Below are 22,185 nucleotides of genomic sequence, written 5' to 3' on the forward strand. Positions count from 1 at the left end.
AGTAAAAAGTTGTCTAGTTGGTTATACTAGACAAAGAAAACCTGTCATCAGGTCAAAAGTGACCAGTTTTTGCTCTTATTTTATTCTCGCTGCTCCCCTGAGTTTTGCGCTGTTTTTCTTTTTTTAAATCCACTCTACAGTTCTGTAAATATGGGCCATTTTATTGGGTGTAAATGTTCATGGCCTTTGCAAGAAGCCACATCTCTGATTCCATATAGAAGATTTAAAAAAAAATGGAATATTCAGGTGTAGCAGCGAGAATAAAATAAGAGCAAAAATTGGCCACATTGGACCTGGTGATGGACACTGTAAAAAAAAACCTCATCTTATAAGGACTTGATGTTCTTATTTTAAAGAGATCTCATGATGACAAATGTCTTCAAAGGGGTTGTCCAAAACTTTAACATTGATGGCCTATACTTAGGATAGGTCATCAATGTCTGATCGCTGGGGATCGCTGGGGATGCGACACATTGCATCCCCACCGATGCACAGCTCATTCGACAGAATAGTGGCTGCTGCTGGGTACTACACATCAACATCCTATTGATTTGAATAGGAGTATGCGGCCACTATACAGTTGACGGAGCTGTGCTGTAACCGAGCAGTTCCAGCTGCCAACACTGGTAATAGCTGATTGTCGGGGATGCCTGGTGTTGCACCCCCAACCGATCACATATTGTTGACCTATCCTAAGGATACACCATGAAGTTAAAGTCCCGAACAGCCCCTTTAACTAGAGCTTCATCATTAACGTCACCGTATAGGTTTTTTTTTTCCACTGTTATCTATTTACCGTATTAATTGCTATCGACCTTCTTCAGCTCTCATCACCATCAACTATCAAAACCCAGATAAAGAATACGCAGTTATGCTCTACAACCAGTAGCAGCATTCTTTGAAAAAAGAAAAAGCTTGATGTTCATAGAAATAAACTCCATAGTGAATCTTTTTATCATCTGCAGTAAACTGTGATTGATTTAGAGACGTTATTCTACAAACTGGAAATATGTTTCATTAATAATTAATTTGTCTATTCACTACAGAAAGCTCTTGTCCAGCTGAAATTCTCAACATTATGTTTCTTAGTTCGATATGGTGGCTAGTAAATATGAATTATGTTTCATTACAAGTCTACTGATAATTGGGTTTACCACATCATTCGGTTTTTATTAATTATAATTTTTATTGGTACCATAAAAAGATAATACATTGAGCATATACGGTAGGATAAAATTAGTACAATGCTTCTCCAACCATTTCAACAGGGTCCATAACACAGTGATTCCTGGTCTCACCACTAGTCAAAGTCTATGCCAAATCTTAAAATAATTCTTAGTTGATCTCTGATTTATAAGCAGAGCTCAATATAACATTGAGATAGATTAAATGAAGTTGCTAAATCTGAAAAAGAAAGGTCTATACATCAACAGGAGGGCCTGTGCAACATGTACGTTCAGCATATGATCACTCTTTGAAAACTGTGTCCCCAGCTGAGCTTTATCTACCTCTGGGGTGCGCATCACAATTAGTAAAGCAATAGATTAGCAGATCAGCAAGGTTGTAAATTTTGCATATAAAGAGCCATGTAGTATATACATGAATGCCATACACTACAACGGACTTCTAATTAGAAAGAAGTAAGGAACGCAAACTATACAAAAGGGAACACGCTGATTCGGTAGACATTTTTGCCTAATTGAATATTAGAGGAACACTGAGGATTGTAAGTTGAAATCTTCTATCATGAAATTTCATTGACATGCTCATCCCATATTCCTGTTATAACACTATTTTTTAGAGTAGAAGTAGCACTTGAAGCTTCTGGACACCAGTGCAAAATGGTTAGCAAAACTATGTGGCAAATAGAAGACTGGCAACTACATGTGTGGTAGTGTGGCCTCTGCTCTCCCTCAGGCATGGAGGTCAAGTGTATGACTGCTAACTCTGCATTACTTTTACCTCCCCCAACTAGAGAGTCACTTGAGAAGAAAAACCAAAGCCACATTTCCAAATTTCTGTTTGTAACAAGTGCAGTCAACTGTATAGCAAGACGATCAACTTTATTTTTGAAGGTCCTGTTACATTGACCAATGTGGGGACGGTGTCGGTCCCATACAGTTTGCATTCTGTCAGCAGTGCATTCCCTGTTTACACCGAGATGTGCCGCCAACAAAAATGATTTTTTATGTTGCATAAAAGATGTGATCAGCCAATGACCCAGCATTTTACTTGCTGTCATGTTTATATGGGTCAATGATTGGGAACAAGTGTTTGAACAAATGCTCCTACGGGTGATTATTGGACCATGAAATAAAACCTTTACCTAAAGGGGTGAGGCAGTGCATGGCATACTTGCTAGAGTATTGTGATGTAAGCCTAAATTCCATTTTTGGAGTTAGAAAAACAGCTTAATTTCAGTTCAAAAGTGGGATTTGTCCCTATAAATCCACCTTGTGTTACACTTAGTGATGCCAAAAAGACATATTAGACCATTGATTCACTTTTTTTTTTCAAAACTGACCTTGGCTTCTGCGAAAGTGAGAAAAAAATGAGTTTATTATGCCCCATAAAATAAAAGAATTACCTCTTATTCTAAGCTAATACACATCAATAATGGGATGTAGCAGGGTGCCCGCTATCCCTGCTGCTTATTATCCTCCCTATGAGGACCTGCTGGTAGCGATTAGAATCAACATAAATATCACAGGTTACGAGGCAAGTGATACAGAATATAAGACTCTGCACCTCTTAAAATATCTGTCCGGTCTCCACAAAGCTTCCTATCCACAATGGAAAGGTCAAACACTTATATGTCCTTACAGATTGTTCCCTCTGTCTGGTGCTTCAAAAAGAAGGACCTAGATGTCTATTTGGTTTTTACTATGGACCATTTTAAATGGAAAGAATGTAAAAATGTCTAGTTTTCGGCAGGACTTCTGCATTAAGCATTTCTCTGTTTGCTACAGGGTGTCAAGCATGGATACGAACAATTTAGCCCCCTTATCCCATTTGATCAGGCTTTTTTGTCAATTCAGGGAGAACATTACAACTGCTTATCATAGTCAATCCTCGTTCTGAATTTTCTTAACACAAGACCATTGGCAGTCTTAAAGATTTTGGATAATCAGGCCAAAAGTAAACAGTTTTAGTTCTTATTTTATTCAGACTTCTCCCCTTGCTATTGTTTTTTTATACTTGTTTTAAATCCACCATACTGTTCCAGAGATATGAGACTTTATTAAGTGCAAATTTTTATTATCTCTACCAAGGTAGGGTTGCTCACAGGGTAATAATGCAGAGCACTTTAAAGACACCCTCGGAGGATCCTGTTAGAACCACCCCTTTGTAAAGTCCACAAAAATTAGCACTAAATAAAAAGACCAATGTTCCAGGAATCGTATTGTGGATTAAAATATATGCTGTGTATATATATATATATATATATATATATATATATATATATACTGCATATATATATATATATATATATATATAATGCTGAGGGGAGCAGTGGGCAGTGGGAATAAAATAATGAAAACTGGACACTTTTGACCCGGTGACAGGTCCTTTTCGAACTAGAATTTTAACCTTATCTTGGCCTTCCCTGTAATATCTTCGGTTCTATTTGATTCTCTTGACTTATTGTATCTACACTACAGCCAATTAAGCAAACACCCATCCTACAACCATTACTCAATCCTTATCTATGAATGGTATGGTATGGACTATCTAGAGTCGCTGATCATCTTCTTAAAATTTGAGAGAATCCATTCAGAAAGTGAATGATACCATGAACAATTATGTGCAGGAAATCATCAGGAATGTTTTCCAACAAAGAGGTTCTTTAAAGGGAACCTGTCACCCCGTTTTTTCAGTAGGAGATAAAAATACCGTTAAATAGGGCCTGAGCTGTGCTTTACAATAGGGTATTTTTTGTCCCCTGATTCCCTACCTATGCTGCCGAAATACCTTACAAAAGTGGCCTTTTTCGCCTGTCAATCAGGCTGGTCAGGTCAGATGGGCGTGGTCACAGCGCTGTTTCTCCCCCACATCTTGCTTATGTTCCCGTTGGTGGCGTAGTGCTTCTCGCATGCGCAAGTGCTGAATGCACTGCGCAGCTGTAGAAAAAGAGCGCGCTCGTCGCTATTCAGCGGTTTCTCGGTGGGTGCGGCCATCTTCCTGAGGCCGCGCGTGTGCAGATGGAGTCTCCTGCTTCCCGGGGCTTCAGGAAAATGGCCACGGGATGCTGTGCGTGCGCAGATGGACATTGCGGTGGCCATTTTCCTGAAGCCGAGTTCGAATCTCGGCTTCAGGAAAATGGCCACCGCGATGTCTTCCCGCGGCCGAGAAACCGCTGAATAGCGGCGAGCGCGCTCTTTTTCTACAGCTGCGCAGTGCATTCGGCACTTGCGCATGCGAGAAGCACTATGCCACCAACGGGAACATAAGCAAGATGTGGGGGAGAAACAGCGCTGTGACCACGCCCATCTGACCTGACCAGCCTGATTGACAGGCGAAAAAGGCCACTTTTGTAAGGTATTTTGGCAGCATAGGAAGGGAATCAGGGGACAAAAAATACCCTATTGTAAAGCACAGCTCAGGCCCTATTTAACGGTATTTTTATCTCCTACTGAAAAAATGGGGGGACAGGTTCCCTTTAAAAGACATTATAGTAAGAACATGAGGTAGTTGTAGTGATTCCCCAAGAAGCAATTCCAACTCATGATTTAGATTATGTTGCCTTAGACCAGTAGTCCCCAGTAGTGACCAGTAGTGTCAACCAAAGCCCCCATTACAGGTATAATGATAACCAAAGCTTTTCAACAGAAATCACTCCAGAGCAGTACACTGAGATCCAGGGGTTCCCACAATACCCCCATTCAGTATCCTCCCAACACACTGTCACATCCAGCTTTGAGCACCTCCTCTAACAGGTAGTACAAACCTCCAGCGTACCATACCTAAAACATCCCTAAACCCCCAAGACCAGTAAATGTGCATCCAGATTTGCAATTCTGTGCAGGGCTACTCACAGAATTCACCATTTTGAGATGTGGTCTTCATACCTGTTTGATAGACCTGGACCTAATGCATCAAGCTGGCAGACAGTTGCGAGCCACAATTCATGGGGCCGCGAGCCACATGTGGCTCCCGAGCTACAGGTTGGGGAGCCCTGCCTTAGACTAAGACTACATGGCTATGTGACAATGAAGCAGTGTATTGGTTCCGTACTATTATTTTACATTCAGCATTACAAGGTATGTGACTCAATGGATTTGAGGATGAGACAATCTGAATGAATAGATAGGTTGTCCTGTTCTTAATAGCATTATATGCTACTGACCTGTGAGAGAATAACTGTTTTAAATACTGTTGTTCTTAAGTCTTTTCTACCCAACCACCTCCTCCTAAAACTGACCGCAAATTATTTTGGGGGAGGACATTTTGTCCAGTTGTTTTTTTTCATTGTTCCCTTTTTTAAAGTATTTAGTCAGCCACCAATTGTGCAAGTTCTCCTACTTAAAAAGATGAGAGACCTATAATTTACATCATAGGTAGACCACAACTATGAGAGTCAAAATGAGAAAAAAAAATCCAGAATATCACCTTGTTTGATTTGGCAAGATTTGTTTTGCAAATTATCGTAGAAAATATTTATTTGGTCATTAACAAAAGTTCATCTCAATATTTTGTGATATATACTTTGTTGGCAATGCCAGTGGTCAAACATTTTCTGTAAGTCTTCACAAGGTTGGCACACACTGTTGGTGGTATGTTGGCCTATTTCTCCATGCAGATCTCCTCTAGAGCAGTGATGTTTTGGGCCTGTCACTGCGCAACACAGACTTTCAACTCCCTCCAAAGGTTTTCTATGGGGTTGAGATCTGGTGACTGGCTAGGCCACTCCAGGACCTAAATATGCTTCTTACGAAGCCACTCCTTCGTTGCCCTGGTGGTGTGCTTGGGATCATTATCATGCTGAAAGACCCCTCCACGTTTCATCTTCAATGCACTTGCTGATGGAAGGAGGTTTGCACTCAAAATCTCACGATACATGGCCCCATTCATTCTTTCATGTACACAGATCAGTCGTCCTTGTCCCTTTGCAGATAAACAGCCCCAAAGCATGATGTTGCCACTCCATGCTTCACAGTAGGCATTTGTTCTTTGGATGCAACTCAGTATTCTGTCTCTTCCAAACACAACGAGTTTTGTTTCTACCAAACAGTTCTACTTTGGTTTCATCAGACTACATTCTCCCAATACTCTTCTGGATAATCAAAATGCTCTCTAGCAAACTTCAGATGGGCCCGGACATGTACTGGATTAAGCAGGGGGACACGACTGGCAATGCAGGATCTGAGTCCCTGGCATGTTACAGATGGTAGCATTTGTTATGGTAGTCCCAGCTCTATGCAGGTCATTCACTAGGTCCCCCCGTGTGGTTCTGGAATTTTTGCTCACCGTTCTTCTGATCATTTTGATCCCACGGGGTGAGATTTTGCGTAGACCCCTGATCGCGGGAGATTATCAGTGGTCTTGTATGTCTTCCATTTTCTTTTTATTGCTCCCACAGTTGATTTAATCACACAAAGCTGCTTGCCTGTTGCAGATTCAGTCTTCCCAGCCTGGTGCAGGGCTACAATTTTGTTTCTGTGTCCTTTGACAGCTCTTTGGTCTTCACCATAGTGGAGTTTGGAGTGTGATTTTTTTGAGGTTGTGGACAGGTGTATTTTATACTGATAACAAGTTCAAATAGAGCCATTACTACAGGTAATGAGTGGAGGACAGTGGAGCCTCTTAAAGAAGAAGTTATAGGTCTGTGAGAGCCAGAAATCTTGCATGTTTTTAGGTGACCAAATACTTATTTTCAACCATATTTTGCAAAATAAATATGCCAAATCAGACAAGGTGATGTTCTGGATTTGTATTCTCATTTTGACTCTCATAGTTGTGGTCTACCTATGATGTCGATTACAGGCCTCTCTCATCTTTTTAAGTGGGAGAACTTGCATAATTGTTGGCTGACTAAATACTTTTTCCCCACTGTATATAACATTTCTTTTTACTTTTATTTTTAGGTAACATGAATAATCTCAATTACAAAATGTACAATTTAAGCCCATGGTCGATTCTCTTGTCCTTTTATTAAACAACTAATAATGCCCCAATGTTACCAGGGAACACCAGTGATTTTTCCAATGTAGTACAAATTTCCCAAGATATATATGCAAATTACTGCTGTACATTAATTGCTAATGTACTGAACTCTGTATATGAGAATTTTCTTTGCATTTTATAGCTTGCCATCAAATTTTTTTTATCTCCAAGAGAATGAGAAACGGAGATGGCCCTGGGCCCCGCGCTCTGAGGGGCCCACCTGGAGCTACGCTATGTAACTCTATTGGCGTGCACAGTGCACCGATACTGTTACATTCTCCGGAGGTATGGGAGACACGATCTCCCTGCTCTGCTGCCTGGCCACTATGGGGCCCCTGAGGAGGCAGTGGGGGGCCCTGTGCCAGCAGTGGGCCCCACGCCTGTCATCGTATGGTCAGCTGTATCAGCTACATGACGATACAGCTGACCGCATTGATGAGAGAGAGAGCGTTACACTCCTTCTCCCACCCCCTGTCAGCATCCAACGTCACAGACACCGACACGGACAGGGGGTCGCGATGACGTCAGTACTTGGCACCCGCTGTCTGGAGATGACCAGGCGCTAAGAGCAACGTGGGAACAAGGAGGAAAAAAGGTGAGTATTGCATTTTTTTTTCCGGGTGCATTATACTGTACTGGCTGCCTAATGGGGGTGCATTATGCTATATAGACTGCCTAATGAGGGTGCATTATATTGTACTGGCTGCCTAATGGGGGTGCATTATATTGTACAGACTGCCTAATGGGGGTGCATTATATTGTACTGGCTGCCTAATGGGGGTGCATTATACTATACAGACTGCCTAATGGGGGTGCATTATACTGTACTGGCTGCCTAATGGGGGTGCATTATACTATACAGACTGCCTAATGGGGGTGCATCACACTATACAGACTGCCTAATGGGGTGCATTATACTGTACTGGCTGCCTAATGGGGGTGCATTATACTGTACTGGCTGCCTAATGGGGGTGCATTATACTATACAGACTGCCTAATGGGGGTGCATTACACTATACAGACTGCCTAATGGGGTGCATTATACTGTACTGGCTGCCTAATGGGGGTGCATGATACTATACAGGCTCCATAATGGGGGTGCATTACACTATACAGACTGCCTAATGGGGTGCATAATACAGTACTGGCTGCCTAATGGGGGTGCATTATACTGTACTGGCTGCCTAATGGGGTTGCATTATACTATACAGACTGCTTAATGGGGGTGTATTATATTGTACTGGCTGCTTAATGGGGTGCATTATATTGTAATGGCTGCCTAAATGGGGTGCATTCTACTATACAGTCTGCCTAATGGGGGTGCATTATACTGTACTGGCTGCCTAATGGGGGTGCATTATACTATACAGGCTGCCTAATGGGGGTGCATTATACTGTACTGGCTGCCTAATGGGGGTGCATTACACTATACAGACTGCCTAATGGGGTGCATTATACTGTACTGGCTGCCTAATGGGGGTGCATTATACTGTACTGGCTGCCTAATGGGGGTGCATGATACTATACAGGCTCCATAATGGGGGTGCATTACACTATACAGACTGCCTAATGGGGTGCATTATACAGTACTGGCTGCCTAATGGGGGTGCATTATACTGTACTGGCTGCCTAATGGGGTTGCATTATACTATACAGACTGCTTAATGGGGGTGTATTATATTGTACTGGCTGCCTAATGGGGTGCATTATATTGTAATGGCTGCCTAATGGGGGTGCATTATACTATACAGACTGCCTAATGAGGGTGCACTATATTGTACTGGCTGCCTAATGGGGGTGCATTATACCATGCATGCCTATGGGGAATGCATTATACTATACAGGCCTATGGGGAATGCATTATACTATACAGGCCTGTCCGGAGTGCATTATACTATACATACCTATGGGGAGTGCATTATACTATACAGGCCTATGGGGAATGCATTATACTATAATAATCTTTATTTTTTATTTTTTATATAGCGCTAACATATTCCGCAGCGCTTTACAGTTTTGCACACATTATCATCACTGTCCCCGATGGGGCTCACAATCTAGAATCCCTATCAGTATGTCTTTGGAATGTGGGAGGAAACCGGAGTGCCCGGAGGAAACCCACGCAAACACGGAGAGAACATACAAACTCTTTGCAGATGTTGTCCTGGGTGGGATTAGAACCAAGGACCCCAGCGCTGCAAGGCTGCTGTGCTATCCACTGCGCCACCGTGCTGCCCATACTATACAGGCCTATATGGAGTGCATTATACTATACAGGCCTATGTGGAGTGCATTATACTATACAGGCCTATGGTGAGTGCATTATACTATACAGCCCTATGGGGAGTGCATTATACTATACAGGCCTATGGGGAATGCATTATACTATACAGGCCTATGTGGAGTGCATTATACTATACATGCCTATGGGGAGTACTTATACTATATAGGCCTATGGGAAGTGCATTATACTATACAGGCCTATGGGGAATGCATTATTATATACAGGCCTATAGGGAGTGCATTATACTATACAGGCCTATGGGGAATGCATGATACTATACAGGCCTATTTGGAATGTATTATACTATATTGAGGACTATTTGGCACATTATACTATATGGAGGCTATCTAGGGGGCCATCATACAGTGTGGGGATTACAGTGAAGGGGCCATCACACAGTGTTGGGGCCATCAAGCACTTTGGGGGCTACTAAGACTATATCATGTTATGTATAAGAGAGCATCATGCTGTGTATAGGGGAGCTGTGCAGGGGGAGACTCGGGACATTATTCAATGTTAAGTGGACACTTATTGTTAAAGGGGAACTCAGGTTACTGTGACTATCAAAGGGGCACAAAGGGTAATATTACTTTCTAGAGAGCAAAATGTGGGCACTGTTTTGTAGGGCACTTGCACCCGGCATTACTATATTCTAGAGGGTTGCTTAAGAATTTAGAGGGCACAGAGAACCACACAGCAGGTGCAGTAATAGGGACACATACGGCAGCAGCATTGGGGTACTAGTAGGATGAGGAGTTTGTGCAGGTTGGGAATAAATGGTGAGATGCTGAAAATATGAGAAGTTAAATGTGTCTTAGTTGTATTCTCTGCAGACGAGTCCTGGGTGGAAAAAGTTGTGTCGGTCTGGGCCAGATGGAAAAGACCGGAAAAGTGAACAACTCCATCAGAAAGAACATCAGCGGTAAGTCACCATTTGTAACTGTACTTTGATCTGTTATATGTTCTACAGGGCTGGTATTTACCACTAACCATATGGCGGTAATGTTGCTCTTTGTATAGAGATTATTTTCAGCAACATCGGTGTCATCTGCTGAGGTTCTCCTCCACTATTAGGGTGCATTACCCAGTTGTAATCAAGGCTACCTGGTTAGAGGCCCACACAGAAGCTTCGCCCCCCCCCGAACCAAAACCCTAGCTACACCTCTGAACCTAAGAGTCTACTTTGGTTCTGATTACTCTCAGTGATCATCAAATGGCTTGCTCTACCCTTATTACGAGGGTCACAAAATGGATGAGGCATTGAAGTAAAAACTATTTACTAAGTGTTATATTACATATATTGCCCATAAATAATGCTAACACCAAAGATGTCCGTTTTCCTATCTTCCTCTTTATCATGTGACTGTTATGAGAAGCTCAAAGTAACAAGTACAGCAAAGTAAAATATTTCTTAGGAAAAATTATGACAAGCAAAAATAAAGGGGTTGCTTGGTTGGCACAAGTTATCACCTATCCGCTAGATACGTGATCATTTTTAGATCAGACCCCACTGATCACTGCAATAGGACACCTTTATCGGTGTTAGAAGGGAGATGCTGTGCGCAAGCTCGACTTTCACTCCATTTATTATGTGGCGGCAGGAGAAAAACAAATACTGTGCTCCAGCTGTCCCACAGAAAATGAGTGAAGTGGTGGTCGTGTATGCACACAGCCGCTCCATTCTAACAGGGATAAAAGAGCTACTGGTAATTTGGTGTCGGTCCCAGTGGTTGGACACAAACTAATCTAAAAGTTATCACTGATCCTAAGCAAAGGCTATAACTTGTTCCAACTTGACAACCCCTTGAACAAAATTTTTGTTGAACAAAAATTACAGAAACCATTATTCCACTCAAGCTCTGTACCAACATGGAAAATTACTCATTTTACCATCTGAAGCAAGGATATATGTATAATAGGGTCACACCCTGGAATTAACCCTAGCATCTTAGAGGGAAAGTGGTGGGAATGAGGCAAATAAGCCCTCATTTCAATTATGGTTAACGCTTATATTAGTATTAACCAGCACCATATGTGAGTCCAAATTTGCTATGATATCCCTTTAATATTTATATATACGACCCTGGTCTAAACGGTTGATGTAAGCCTTTGGATACACGACACCATGACTATGCATTTCTTTGCATAAGTTTTCGAGAGCATAAAAGATTTCAAATGCTGAAATAAAAAGGTTCTATTTTTCCAAAATAAAAATGCTAAGAGGCAAATCATCTAAAAAAGGAAACATCCCGGAATGATGATTAGTCAATTAAACCGACGTTCTCATTAGGTGAATTCTGAAATAAATTAAATAATTTAATTCCAATTTAAGAATAGAATTAATTTGTGGGATGTGTTTGAGGGGAATGGTTATTAACTAATCATATTTTTATTTTGATAGTGTAATAAAGTACATTTCTATTAAAATGATGAATCTTAATTTATGGTCTTCTAGTCACCAACCTGCTTATACAAATACTTCCTTTGCTCCCTTATTCATCTTCCCTCTTTCCTTTCTTTCTTGTCCTACACCTGTCTAAACTATTGTAGGAACGCCAACCTGACCAATGTGTACTTAATTAGCCAACACCGCAAATCCCTCCTCCAAGGATTCCCATCCATTTCAATAAAGGGCAAACAATTGTTATAACAAAATATTGTAAAAAAAAAAAATTTCTAGCAGAAAATATTTTTATTTTGCTTTTTTTTAATGGTGTCTTTCTTGATAATAAACGAGGATCAAGTAAAACTAAAAATTTGAATTTTTAAAGAAGCATTTTACTGCACAAGGTCAAATTTATTTAGGTTAGGTCCTTTCTAAGTAGTAAACCCAGTATGAATTTAGTATAGTATAAAGAAGTATTTAATATTTGCTATGCAATTAATCCAGCAATCATGAATATGTATGGGCATTACAGAGCTATACAGTATAAAGTACAGACTAAGGCCAATAATATATCATACAAGTGACAATATCTCATGGTCATTCTAGGACCTCTGCTACACTAGAGCATGTTCATCAGGTGTCATATTTCTCTTTTCAATTATGAAAGGGAATGACAGGGTTACTAAATGGAGACCTTCCAATTTAATTAAAATTTATGCAATATTGAGTTTTTCTGATTGTCAAAAAGCTTCTTATCTCACGTAACGTAGGCCAATTCCCCAATCCATTTGAGTTATTAGGCTTAACAATAGTTCCATATATGGCCAGCTTTAGTGAATTCTTTTTACTTTCATCTAGTCTAAAAGAAATTGAATGAATAGAGAGAGCCATAGAGCCAGTTGTAAAATGACTGTGATTTGAGATTGTATTGTTAACCCAGAAATACTCTAGATGATTCCAGGCACAAGTTGTTTACAGAAGGGTGTGTAAAACGCATCTAGGCAAGGCGCTGGCTAGGCTTAAAGGTATGTATGCAAATATCAATGTGCTGCAATTGCTTAGAAGGTTAGATTTTTTTTCTCTAAAACATTTTAAAATATTACATGATCGGTATCTCTACAGAGATAGCTGACATCAATTCTCACCTCTTACTAATAATGGATTACACCCTGACCCGTAAAGAGACAGTCAGTTTAAAAGACCTTGAAAAATACTGTACTGACCAAAATTTTGGACACACCTGGTCATGCAATGGTTTTCCTTGTTCTTATTAGAATGTGCACATTGTAATTTCAGACTGAAAGCAGCAACACCAGAAAGGAACATGTATGGAAAAAGGAGTAAAGAAACACATGTTAAACAAACCAGAAGATGTGTTAACCTTTAACTTCCTCGAAGTACCCCCTTTTTATTCTGATGACAGGTTTGCAATCTCTTGGAATTCTCTCAAGCAGCTTCGTTAAGTAGTCATCTGAAATGGATTTCCAACAGTCTTGAAAGAGTTCCTAAACAAGCTGAGCACTTAAAGGCTGCTTTGCCTTCACTCTGCTGTCCAACTCATCTAAATTCTATTGAGGTCAGGTGATTGTGGAGGCAATGTCATCTGATGCAACACTCCATCCATCTTCCTCTTGGTGGCATTGCCTTTACATAGCCTGGAGGTGTGGTTTCAGTAAAAGTTCTGTTTCTACTCAAATAATGGTCCCACTAAGTGCAAACAAAATTGGAAGCCATGTTACTGCAGAATGCTATGGCTGCCATGCTGGGCAAGTGTGCATTAAATTTAGGATAAGTCACCAACATTTTAACCATCAAAGTACCTATAGACCATTGTACCTCCTCTTCCATGCTTCACAATGGGCTCCACCCATGTAGAAACCATCTGCTCACCTTTTCCTCATCTCACAAAGGCATGGCAGTTGGTATAATAAATCTAAAATTTTAACTCATCAGACCACAGAACAGTTTATATTCCCTATGCTCTGATGTTCAGTGTTTCCTGGCCCAAACAAGTCTCTTCTTGTTTACAGTTTTCAGTAGTAGCTTCTTTGCAGCTATTTGACCTTAAATGTCTGCTTTTTGTAGTCTCTTCTGAACAGTTGATGTTGATATGTGTCTGTTAATTGTTGTCTGTGTATTATTTTTGTTATCAGAGGTTCTGTCAATTAGTATTTTCTGAGGATGGCAATTCTGATGAGTTTATCCTTGGCGCAGCTGACGTAATTCTTGATCTTCCTTTCCTACGGTGGTCTTCAAGAGATCCAATTTCATCACAGTAATTGATGGTTTCATTATAGCACTGAATGATATCTTCAAGGTTCTAGTAATTTTCTGGATTCACTGATTTGTATGTCTTAAAGTAATGATACGCTGTAATTTCTCTTTACTTAGTTGAGCGGTTCTTGCTATATTCTGGCTTAGAACACTTGTGGAATAGGGTTCAGCATTCAGCTGTATACCAACACTGCCAAACACACCTGATGGCCACAAACATTTACTTTTGATAAGGCACCCATGTGGTGTTCAGTCAAAGCAATTCCAAGTGGCTTCCTAGTGAATCTACTTGAGAGAATGTCATTGGTGTATAAAGCTGTCACCGGAGCAAAACTGGGGTACTTTGAAGAAAATAAGACTTAACCCACATTCTGATTTGTATCACACGTGTTTGCATACTTTTTTATTTCCACATGTGTTCATTTACGTTTTTGCTGCCTTCAGTCTGAATCTACAATGTGTAAATTTCAAAAGGAACATGAAAAAGTATTGTAAAGATTAGGTGTGTCCAAACTTTTTTTTTCGCTACTGTATAAAAGTACTAGATTTTAATATTTTGGAATATTAATCACGGTAGGTTACTATAGTAGTTCTCTTTTAAATAGGAGGGTCAATGGGAAAGTCTACTGATAACAAGCTAATTATGTCGTGTCTTTTTGCTGACATCAATTGTGACCTGTGGGAGTACATATTAGGCTACTTTCACACTAGCGTTTTTTGATGTACGTCGCAATGCGTCGTTTTGGAGTAAAAACGCATCCTGCAAAGTTGCCCGCAGGATGCGTTTTTTCTCCATAGACATTCAATAGTGCGACGGATGCGTCATGTTTTGGCGGACCGTTGGCACAAAAAAAGTTCCATGCAACGTTTTTTGGTGCGTCGAGTCCGCCATTTCCGACCGCACATGTGCGGCCGGATCTCCGCACCCTCCTCCCCGGACCTTACAATGGGGCAGCGGATGCGTTGCAAAACTGCATCTGCTGCCCAAGTTATTCTTTTTTTCCGCAGTTTGCGTCGGTACGTCGGGCCGACGCATAGCGACGGCCCCGTACCGACGCTAGTGTGAAAGTAGCCTTAGTAAGTTTTTGAAGGAAACCTGTCATCTCAAGAAAAGCTATTTACCCGCAGATATAAGATTACATTTCTTGGTAATTAATTGTATTTAAACTCAGTATACCCAGCTTACTGGAAGTCCAGCTACAGGGAGAAACTTAAGTTTTATTTTCCTTGAAGCCGCTTGCTTCTAGTCATTGCAGGGGGTGCTTCTACTCACTGCTCACTATACACTAACCGTGCTGTAATCACTTCTTGGCACATCAATTGACTGCTTGCTGTGCAGCATATGTATAAAGAGCTGGCTGTCAGTCAAAGTGCTGATAAAGTATTACAGCTGGGCTGATTCTTTTTCTGCTGCACTTAGTGCACTGGGGCTGCAGGGAAAATAACCAGTTTCCTACTGCAGCCACTGATCCAACAAGGCTACCAAACATGATTTATATGCTATTTACCTGTAGGTTACCATCATATCTAAAGGTAAATAGCGTTTCTGGATGTAACAGGTTGTGCCTATTCATAATAAAGCTACAGTTTGTGTAATTCATTGATATTTCTGATCTTCCAGAGTGAGAGAGTACCCACTTTTTACTTTGATTAAATCATTAGTCCTAAAACTTAGAATGGGTTTTCTAAACCAGACACTTTAGTAGAATAGTTTTAACATAAAGGAGTTTTTTTGTTTTGTTTTGCGCAATATACTGTTCCGCCATCCTGAAACCCTACTTACACGTTTTGAAAAATGATCAATAGAAAAAGCTCCTTGTTAAAGTATACCATGTAAAGACTGACTAAAACATGCCTTTATTCATTTTCTTAAAATGACCATACGCATTAGATAAATGTTGGCCCAAGTTGTCATTTTGAGCAGGATCAGCTGAGCATCTGGTGTCCCGACTGTGCCCAGTAGTACAGGTCCTTCTCAAAAAATTAGCATATAGTGTTAAATTTCATTATTTACCATAATGTAATGATTACAATTAAACTTTCATATATTATAGATTCATTATCCACCAACTGAAATTTGTCAGGTCTTTTATTGTTTTAATACTGATGATTTTGGGATACAACTCCTGATAACCCAAAAAACCTGTCTCAATAAATTAGCATATCAAGAAAAGGTTCTCTAAACGACCTATTACCCTAATCTTCTGAATCAACTAATTAACTCTAAACACATGCAAAAGATACCTGAGGCTTTTATAAACTCCCTGCCTGGTTCATTACTCAAAACCCCCATCATGGGTAAGACTAGCGACCTGACAGATGTCAAGAAGGCCATCATTGACACCCTCAAGCAAGAGGGTAAGACCCAGAAAGAAATTTCTCAACAAATAGGCTGTTCCCAGAGTGCTGTATCAAGGCACCTCAATGGTAAGTCTGTTGGAAGGAAACAATGTGGCAGAAAACGCTGTACAACGAGAAGAGGAGACCGGACCCTGAGGAAGATTGTGGAGAAGGACCGATTCCAGACCTTGGGGAACCTGAGGAAGCAGTGGACTGAGTCTGGTGTGGAAACATCCACAGCCACCGTGCACAGGCGTGTGCAGGAAATGGGCTACAGGTGCCGCATTCCCCAGGTAAAGCCACTTTTGAACCATAAACAGCGGCAGAGGCGCCTGACCTGGGCTACAGAGAAGCAGCACTGGACTGTTGCTAAGTGGTCCCAAGTACTTTTTTCTGATGAAAGCAAATTTTGCATGTCATTCGGAAATCAAGGTGCCAGAGTCTGGAGGAAGACTGGGGAGAAGGAAATGCCAAAATGCCTGAAGTCCAGTGTCAAGTACCCACAGTCAGTGATGGTGTGGGGTGCCATGTCAGCTGCTGGTGTTGGTCCACTGTGTTTCATCAAGGGCAGGGTCAATGCAGCTAGCTATCAGGAGATTTTGGAGCACTTCATGCTTCCATCGGCTGAAATGCTTTATGGAGATGAAGATTTCATTTTTCAGCACGACCTGGCACCTGCTCACAGTGCCAAAACCACTGGTAAATGGTTTACTGACCATGGTATTACTGTGCTCAATTGGCCTGCCAACTCTCCTGACCTGAACCCCATAGAGAATCTGTGGGATATTGTGAAGAGAAAGTTGAGAGACGCAAGACCCAACACTCTGGATGAGCTTAAGGCCGCTATTGAAGCATCCTGGGCCTCCATAACATCTCAGCAGTGTCACAGGCTGATTGCCTCCATGCCACGCCGCATTGAAGCAGTCATTTCTGCCAAAGGATTCCCGACCAAGTATTGAGTGCATAACTGAACATTATTATTTGTTGGTTTTTTTGTTTGTTATTAAAAAACACTTTTATTTGATTGGATGGGTGAAATATGCTAATTTATTGAGACAGGTTTTTTGGGTTATCAGGAGTTGTATGCCAAAATCATCAGTATTAAAACAATAAAAGACCTGACAAATTTCACTTGGTGGATAATGAATCTATAATATATGAAAGTTTAATTGTAATCATTACATTATGGTAAATAATGAAATTTAACACTATATGCTAATTTTTTGAGAAGGACCTGTAGATGTCAGGGAAAAAAAGGGTCGGGCATGTTGGATTTAAACCTGCCATTTCTTTTGTTGATAAAATGAACCTGTCAGTTCTAATGACACTTCTCTTTTAGTAAATATTCATATTTTTCTAGAGCCTTTTTTTTAGAACTCTACATTGTAATGTTCTCTATTACTCACCTAGAAATGTAAAAACTGACAACTACAGTACAGACCAAAAGTTTGGACACACCTGCTCATTTAAAGATTTTTCTGTATTTTCATGACTATGAAAATTGTACATTCGCACTGAAGGCATCAAAACTATGAATTAACACATATGGAATTATACACTTAACAAAAAGTGTGAAACAACTGAAGTTATGTTTTATATTCTAGGTTCTTCAAAGTAGCCACCTTTTGCTTTGATGACTGCTTTGCACACTCTTTGCATTCTTTTGATGAGCTTCAAGAGGTAGTCACCGGGAATGGTCTTCCAACAATCTTGAAGGAGTTCCCAGAGATGCTTAGCACTTGTTGGCCCTTTTGCCTTCATTCTGCGGTCCAGCTCACCCCAAACCATCTCGATTGGGTTCAGGTCTGGTGACTGTGAAGGCCAGGTCATCTGGCGTACCACCCCATCACTCTCCTTCTTGGTCAAATAAGCCCTTACACAGCCTGGAGATGTGTTTGGGGTCATCTTCCTGTTGAAAAATAAATGATGGTCCAACTAAATTCAAACCGGATGGAATAGCATGCCGGTGCAAGATGCTGTGGTAGCCATGCTGGTTCAGTATGCCTTCAATTTTGAATAAATCCCCAACAGTGTCACCAGCAAAGCATCCCCACACCATCACACCTCCTCCTCCATGCTTCACAGTGGGAACCAGGCATGTAGAGTCCATCCATTCACCTTTTCTGCGTCGCACAAAGACACGGTGGTTGGAACCAAAGATCTCAAATTTGAACTCATCAAACCAAAGCACAGATTTCCACTGGTCTAATGTCCATTCCTTGTGTTCTTTAGCCCAAAAAAAGTCTCTTCTGCTTGTTGCCTGTCCTTAGTAATGGTTTCCTAGCAGCTATTTTACCATGAAGGCCTACTCACAAAGTCTCCTCTTAACAGTTGTTGTAGAGATGTGTCTGCTGCTAGAACTCTGTGTGGCATTGACCTGGTCTCTAATCTGAGCTGCTGTTAACCTGCGATTTCTGAGGCTGGTGACTCGGATAAACTTATCCTCAGAAGCAGAGGTGACTCTTGGTCTTCCTTTCCTGGGTTGGTCCTCATGTGAGCCAGTTTCTTTGTAGCGCTTGATGGTTTTCGCCACTGCACTTGGGGACACTTTCAAAGTTTTCCCAGGTTTTCAGACTGACTGACATTCATTTTTTAAAGTAATAATGGCCACTCGTTTTTCTTTACTTAGCTGCTTTTTTCTTGCCATAATACAAATTCTAACAGTCTATTCAGCAGGACTATCAGCTGTCTGTCCACCATACTTCTGAACACCACAACTGATGGTCCCAATACCATTTATAAGGCAAGAAATCCCACATATTAAACCTGAAAGGGCACACCTGTGAAGTGAAAACCATTCCCAGTGACTACCTCTTGAAGCTCGTCAAGAGAATGCCAAGAGTGTGCAAAGCAGTCATCAAAGCAAAAGGTGAACACTTTGAAGAACCTAGAATTTAAGACATAATTTCAGTTGTTTTACACTTTTGTGCTAAGTATATAATTCCACATGTGTTAATTCATAGTTTTGATGCCTTCAGTGTGAATGTACAATTTTCATAGTCATGAAAATACAGAAAAATCTTTAAATGAGAAGGTGTGTCCAAACTTTTGGTCTGCACTGTAGGTGTAACCATGTAGGGGGTATCTCCACATTCTCTGGTGCTGCCCAATCAGTGATGACAATGTAAGACTGAACATCGACACCCTATAAGGAAACTGGTGACACCCACTTGGCAATTTATTCATAAATATTAATGAGGAATAATAGAGGAAAAGCCCAATATTGAGTTCTAAATATAAATAAAAGGCTACAGAAATTATATTTCATGGGGATTACCAAAAACAGACATGTCAGTATTGATATAGCCATTTTAGAGGTGTCTGGCAATGTCTTGCTCCCCACTCCCTATTGAGAACACATGCACAAGCTGAGCATTCATATTTATGGGGGCTGAGAGAGACAGCTGTCTAAAATGTATGGCCAGTAAATCATGCTATCGGTATACAGGGCAGCATGAGAAGGTAAAAGGTGCAGTGACATATTTATATATATACACGTATATATATATATATATATATATATATATATATATATATATATATATATGTTTACAATGGTGAATAACTATATCTTTTCCAATCAATATGATATATGCAGATCTGCAGATATGATGTACATCCTCTACACTCAGCAAAATAGGTTGCAGCAAAAAAAGAAAAAAAAATGAAAAATCTCAATATATCATCACTAGATATTGGTCTCGTGGCAAAGAATACAACCTTAAGATCTAAATTCTATCCGACTGCTTTACTTGTGTATGTCAGCTGTTCCACGTCTATGACATAATTGGACGATATCCGAATGTCATTTATTTCCGATGCTAAATATTTTTTTATTTCTAACGAAATGTCAGGATGTTCTAAACAAAAGCTGTAAAATAAAAGCACCGATTGAAAATGTATCAATGCACCAAAATCTGTCTCATTCTAGTGATACATAAAATTCTGTGTTCCTTTTTTATCTTTTTTTTTTCTGGAGATACCGTTCCCTTAAGTAATGTTATATAATGTCAGCGTGTCAAAAAAAAAAAAAATTGAATGGATGGATAAATGCTCAGTGAAATAGGAAAAGTTGCGCCAATGATTCTGTAAGTATGAAAATGACTTGGCTTGTGATGCAGTGACAATGACATGGAATGCAGCGTTTATGTGAGAAGACGGAGGAGCAGGGGAGAATACAAACAAGGGTAAGTCTGGACGGCAACGTCCACTGGTGGAGATTGCAGGGTAGATGGGAAAAGGTAGTGAACATGAGAGATGATGCACCACTGGTGCTATGAACATAACGATGCTGGTGTGAGGCTGATGAGATGTCTCATAGGATGTGCAAAGTAAATAGACATCATGTCACAAAAAGCACGAGCGTGGAGAGAGTGGTCATCGGGGGTGGGCAGGGTGCAACGGCGTGACAGAGGTCAGCAGGGACTACAGTACTCAGCAAGGGGCAGGAAAGAGGTACAGTGCAAAAGTGTAAGACACCTGGTTAAAAAAAAAATCGTAAAGAATAAAGATGTCTCCAGTGGAGATGCTGATGAGATAATATGGGTCACTTTGCAGTGGCGATTGTCCGTTATGATGGCCACTGGGTTATATACAGGTGGCCGAATTCTGCAGACGAAAGCGTGCAATAATGTTTACTGGGAAAGTGGACCCCGTACGCATCTGCAAATGGAGAAACGTATGCCGGTACAGGCTAGATGTATATATGAGATGTATGTAGCAGAGCATGCAGCATCCCGAGGATCACTACACAAGATTGAGTGCTTTACAATTGATTGAAGCTCTTTTCTCAGCAGAAATGATCCGGTTTAAAGCTGAAGCCCAGTGTGCCAGAATCTGCAAAGGTACTTGGTCGTAAAGCTACGTGCACGAGTATAGGGTCTAGATTTAGCGATGACGGGACCAAATGCAACAGTGTGTGTGCGCTACTTAGATTTTGGGGCTCAAAAGGCCCCAGTTCCCTGATTTTGGGGAGAATTACTAGTCTAAAAAAATTTGGTCCCTTTCCGTTTTATGAATGGGCTTCAAAGTGAACATGAAATGGGGGGGTTCACCCCTTCTTCCCTGTCTGGTCACTACCGCCCCCCCCCCCCCACTTCAGAAGCAGCACTGCGGAGAATTAGCTCCCCCCACCTCCCTCCTGTTAGATTCCAGCACTTACCTTGACTGGTGGTCCCCTCTCCCTCCTCACACTCAGTCAGGTTGTTGAGCATCCTGTTTCTCCCCTGTGCTTTCTCTCCCAGGCTCTCTCTCAGGCTCCTTTTCTTCCTTTCCAGGGACTGATGCCTAATACTGCAGCGATGCTCAGTGTGTGATAGAGGGATAGAGAGGAGGAGGAGGAGGAGGAGGCTGCAGTGCAGAGATCCTTCAACGCGCACACTCACAGCCCCATGTACAGCCAGGGAGGGAGGCAGAGAGGCAGAGAAGGAGGGAGGCAGAGAGAGGAGAGAGATGGGGGGAAAGAGACACTGGAAGGGGAGAAGGAGGGGGCAATGGAATAAAAGGCGAAGAAAAACATGCAGGAGAGAATGACGGAGTGAGCCGTGTGGATGACAGGGAATGGGCATCACAGGGAGATACTGTATATGGGAATTCCCTACATCTCTGCCTGCTTCATCAGCTCTTACGGTGCCCATACACGTTAGATGAATTCTGATGAAATGGACCGTTGGATGCAATTTCTGTCACAAGCAATCGTTCACGAAATTAGAATGGACATGTTGGATATTTCTGCTTG

General features: G+C 41.1%; 1 protein-coding gene across 2 annotated transcripts in view; it reads right to left on the reverse strand.

Moving 5' to 3' along the window:
* The window catches only part of SLC12A5 (solute carrier family 12 member 5), a 173,514-nt gene extending 151,694 nt beyond the window's left edge, over window positions 1–21,820 (reverse strand). Inside the window, exon 1 of one of the 2 annotated variants that reach the window (XR_011318419.1) lies at window positions 21,610–21,820. Coding sequence is in view for 1 of the 2 variants with exons in the window: in XM_069752192.1 (XP_069608293.1) it covers window positions 21,610–21,661 (52 nt within the window). In the remaining variant the exon portion in view is untranslated. The remainder of the gene's footprint in view (window positions 1–21,609) is intronic. The other variant, XM_069752192.1, reaches the window with a different exon arrangement.
* Window positions 21,821–22,185: the final 365 nt, after the last annotated feature.

The sequence above is a fragment of the Ranitomeya imitator genome, chromosome 2 (assembly GCF_032444005.1).
Source record: "Ranitomeya imitator isolate aRanImi1 chromosome 2, aRanImi1.pri, whole genome shotgun sequence".
NCBI classification, from domain to species: domain Eukaryota; kingdom Metazoa; phylum Chordata; class Amphibia; order Anura; family Dendrobatidae; genus Ranitomeya; species Ranitomeya imitator.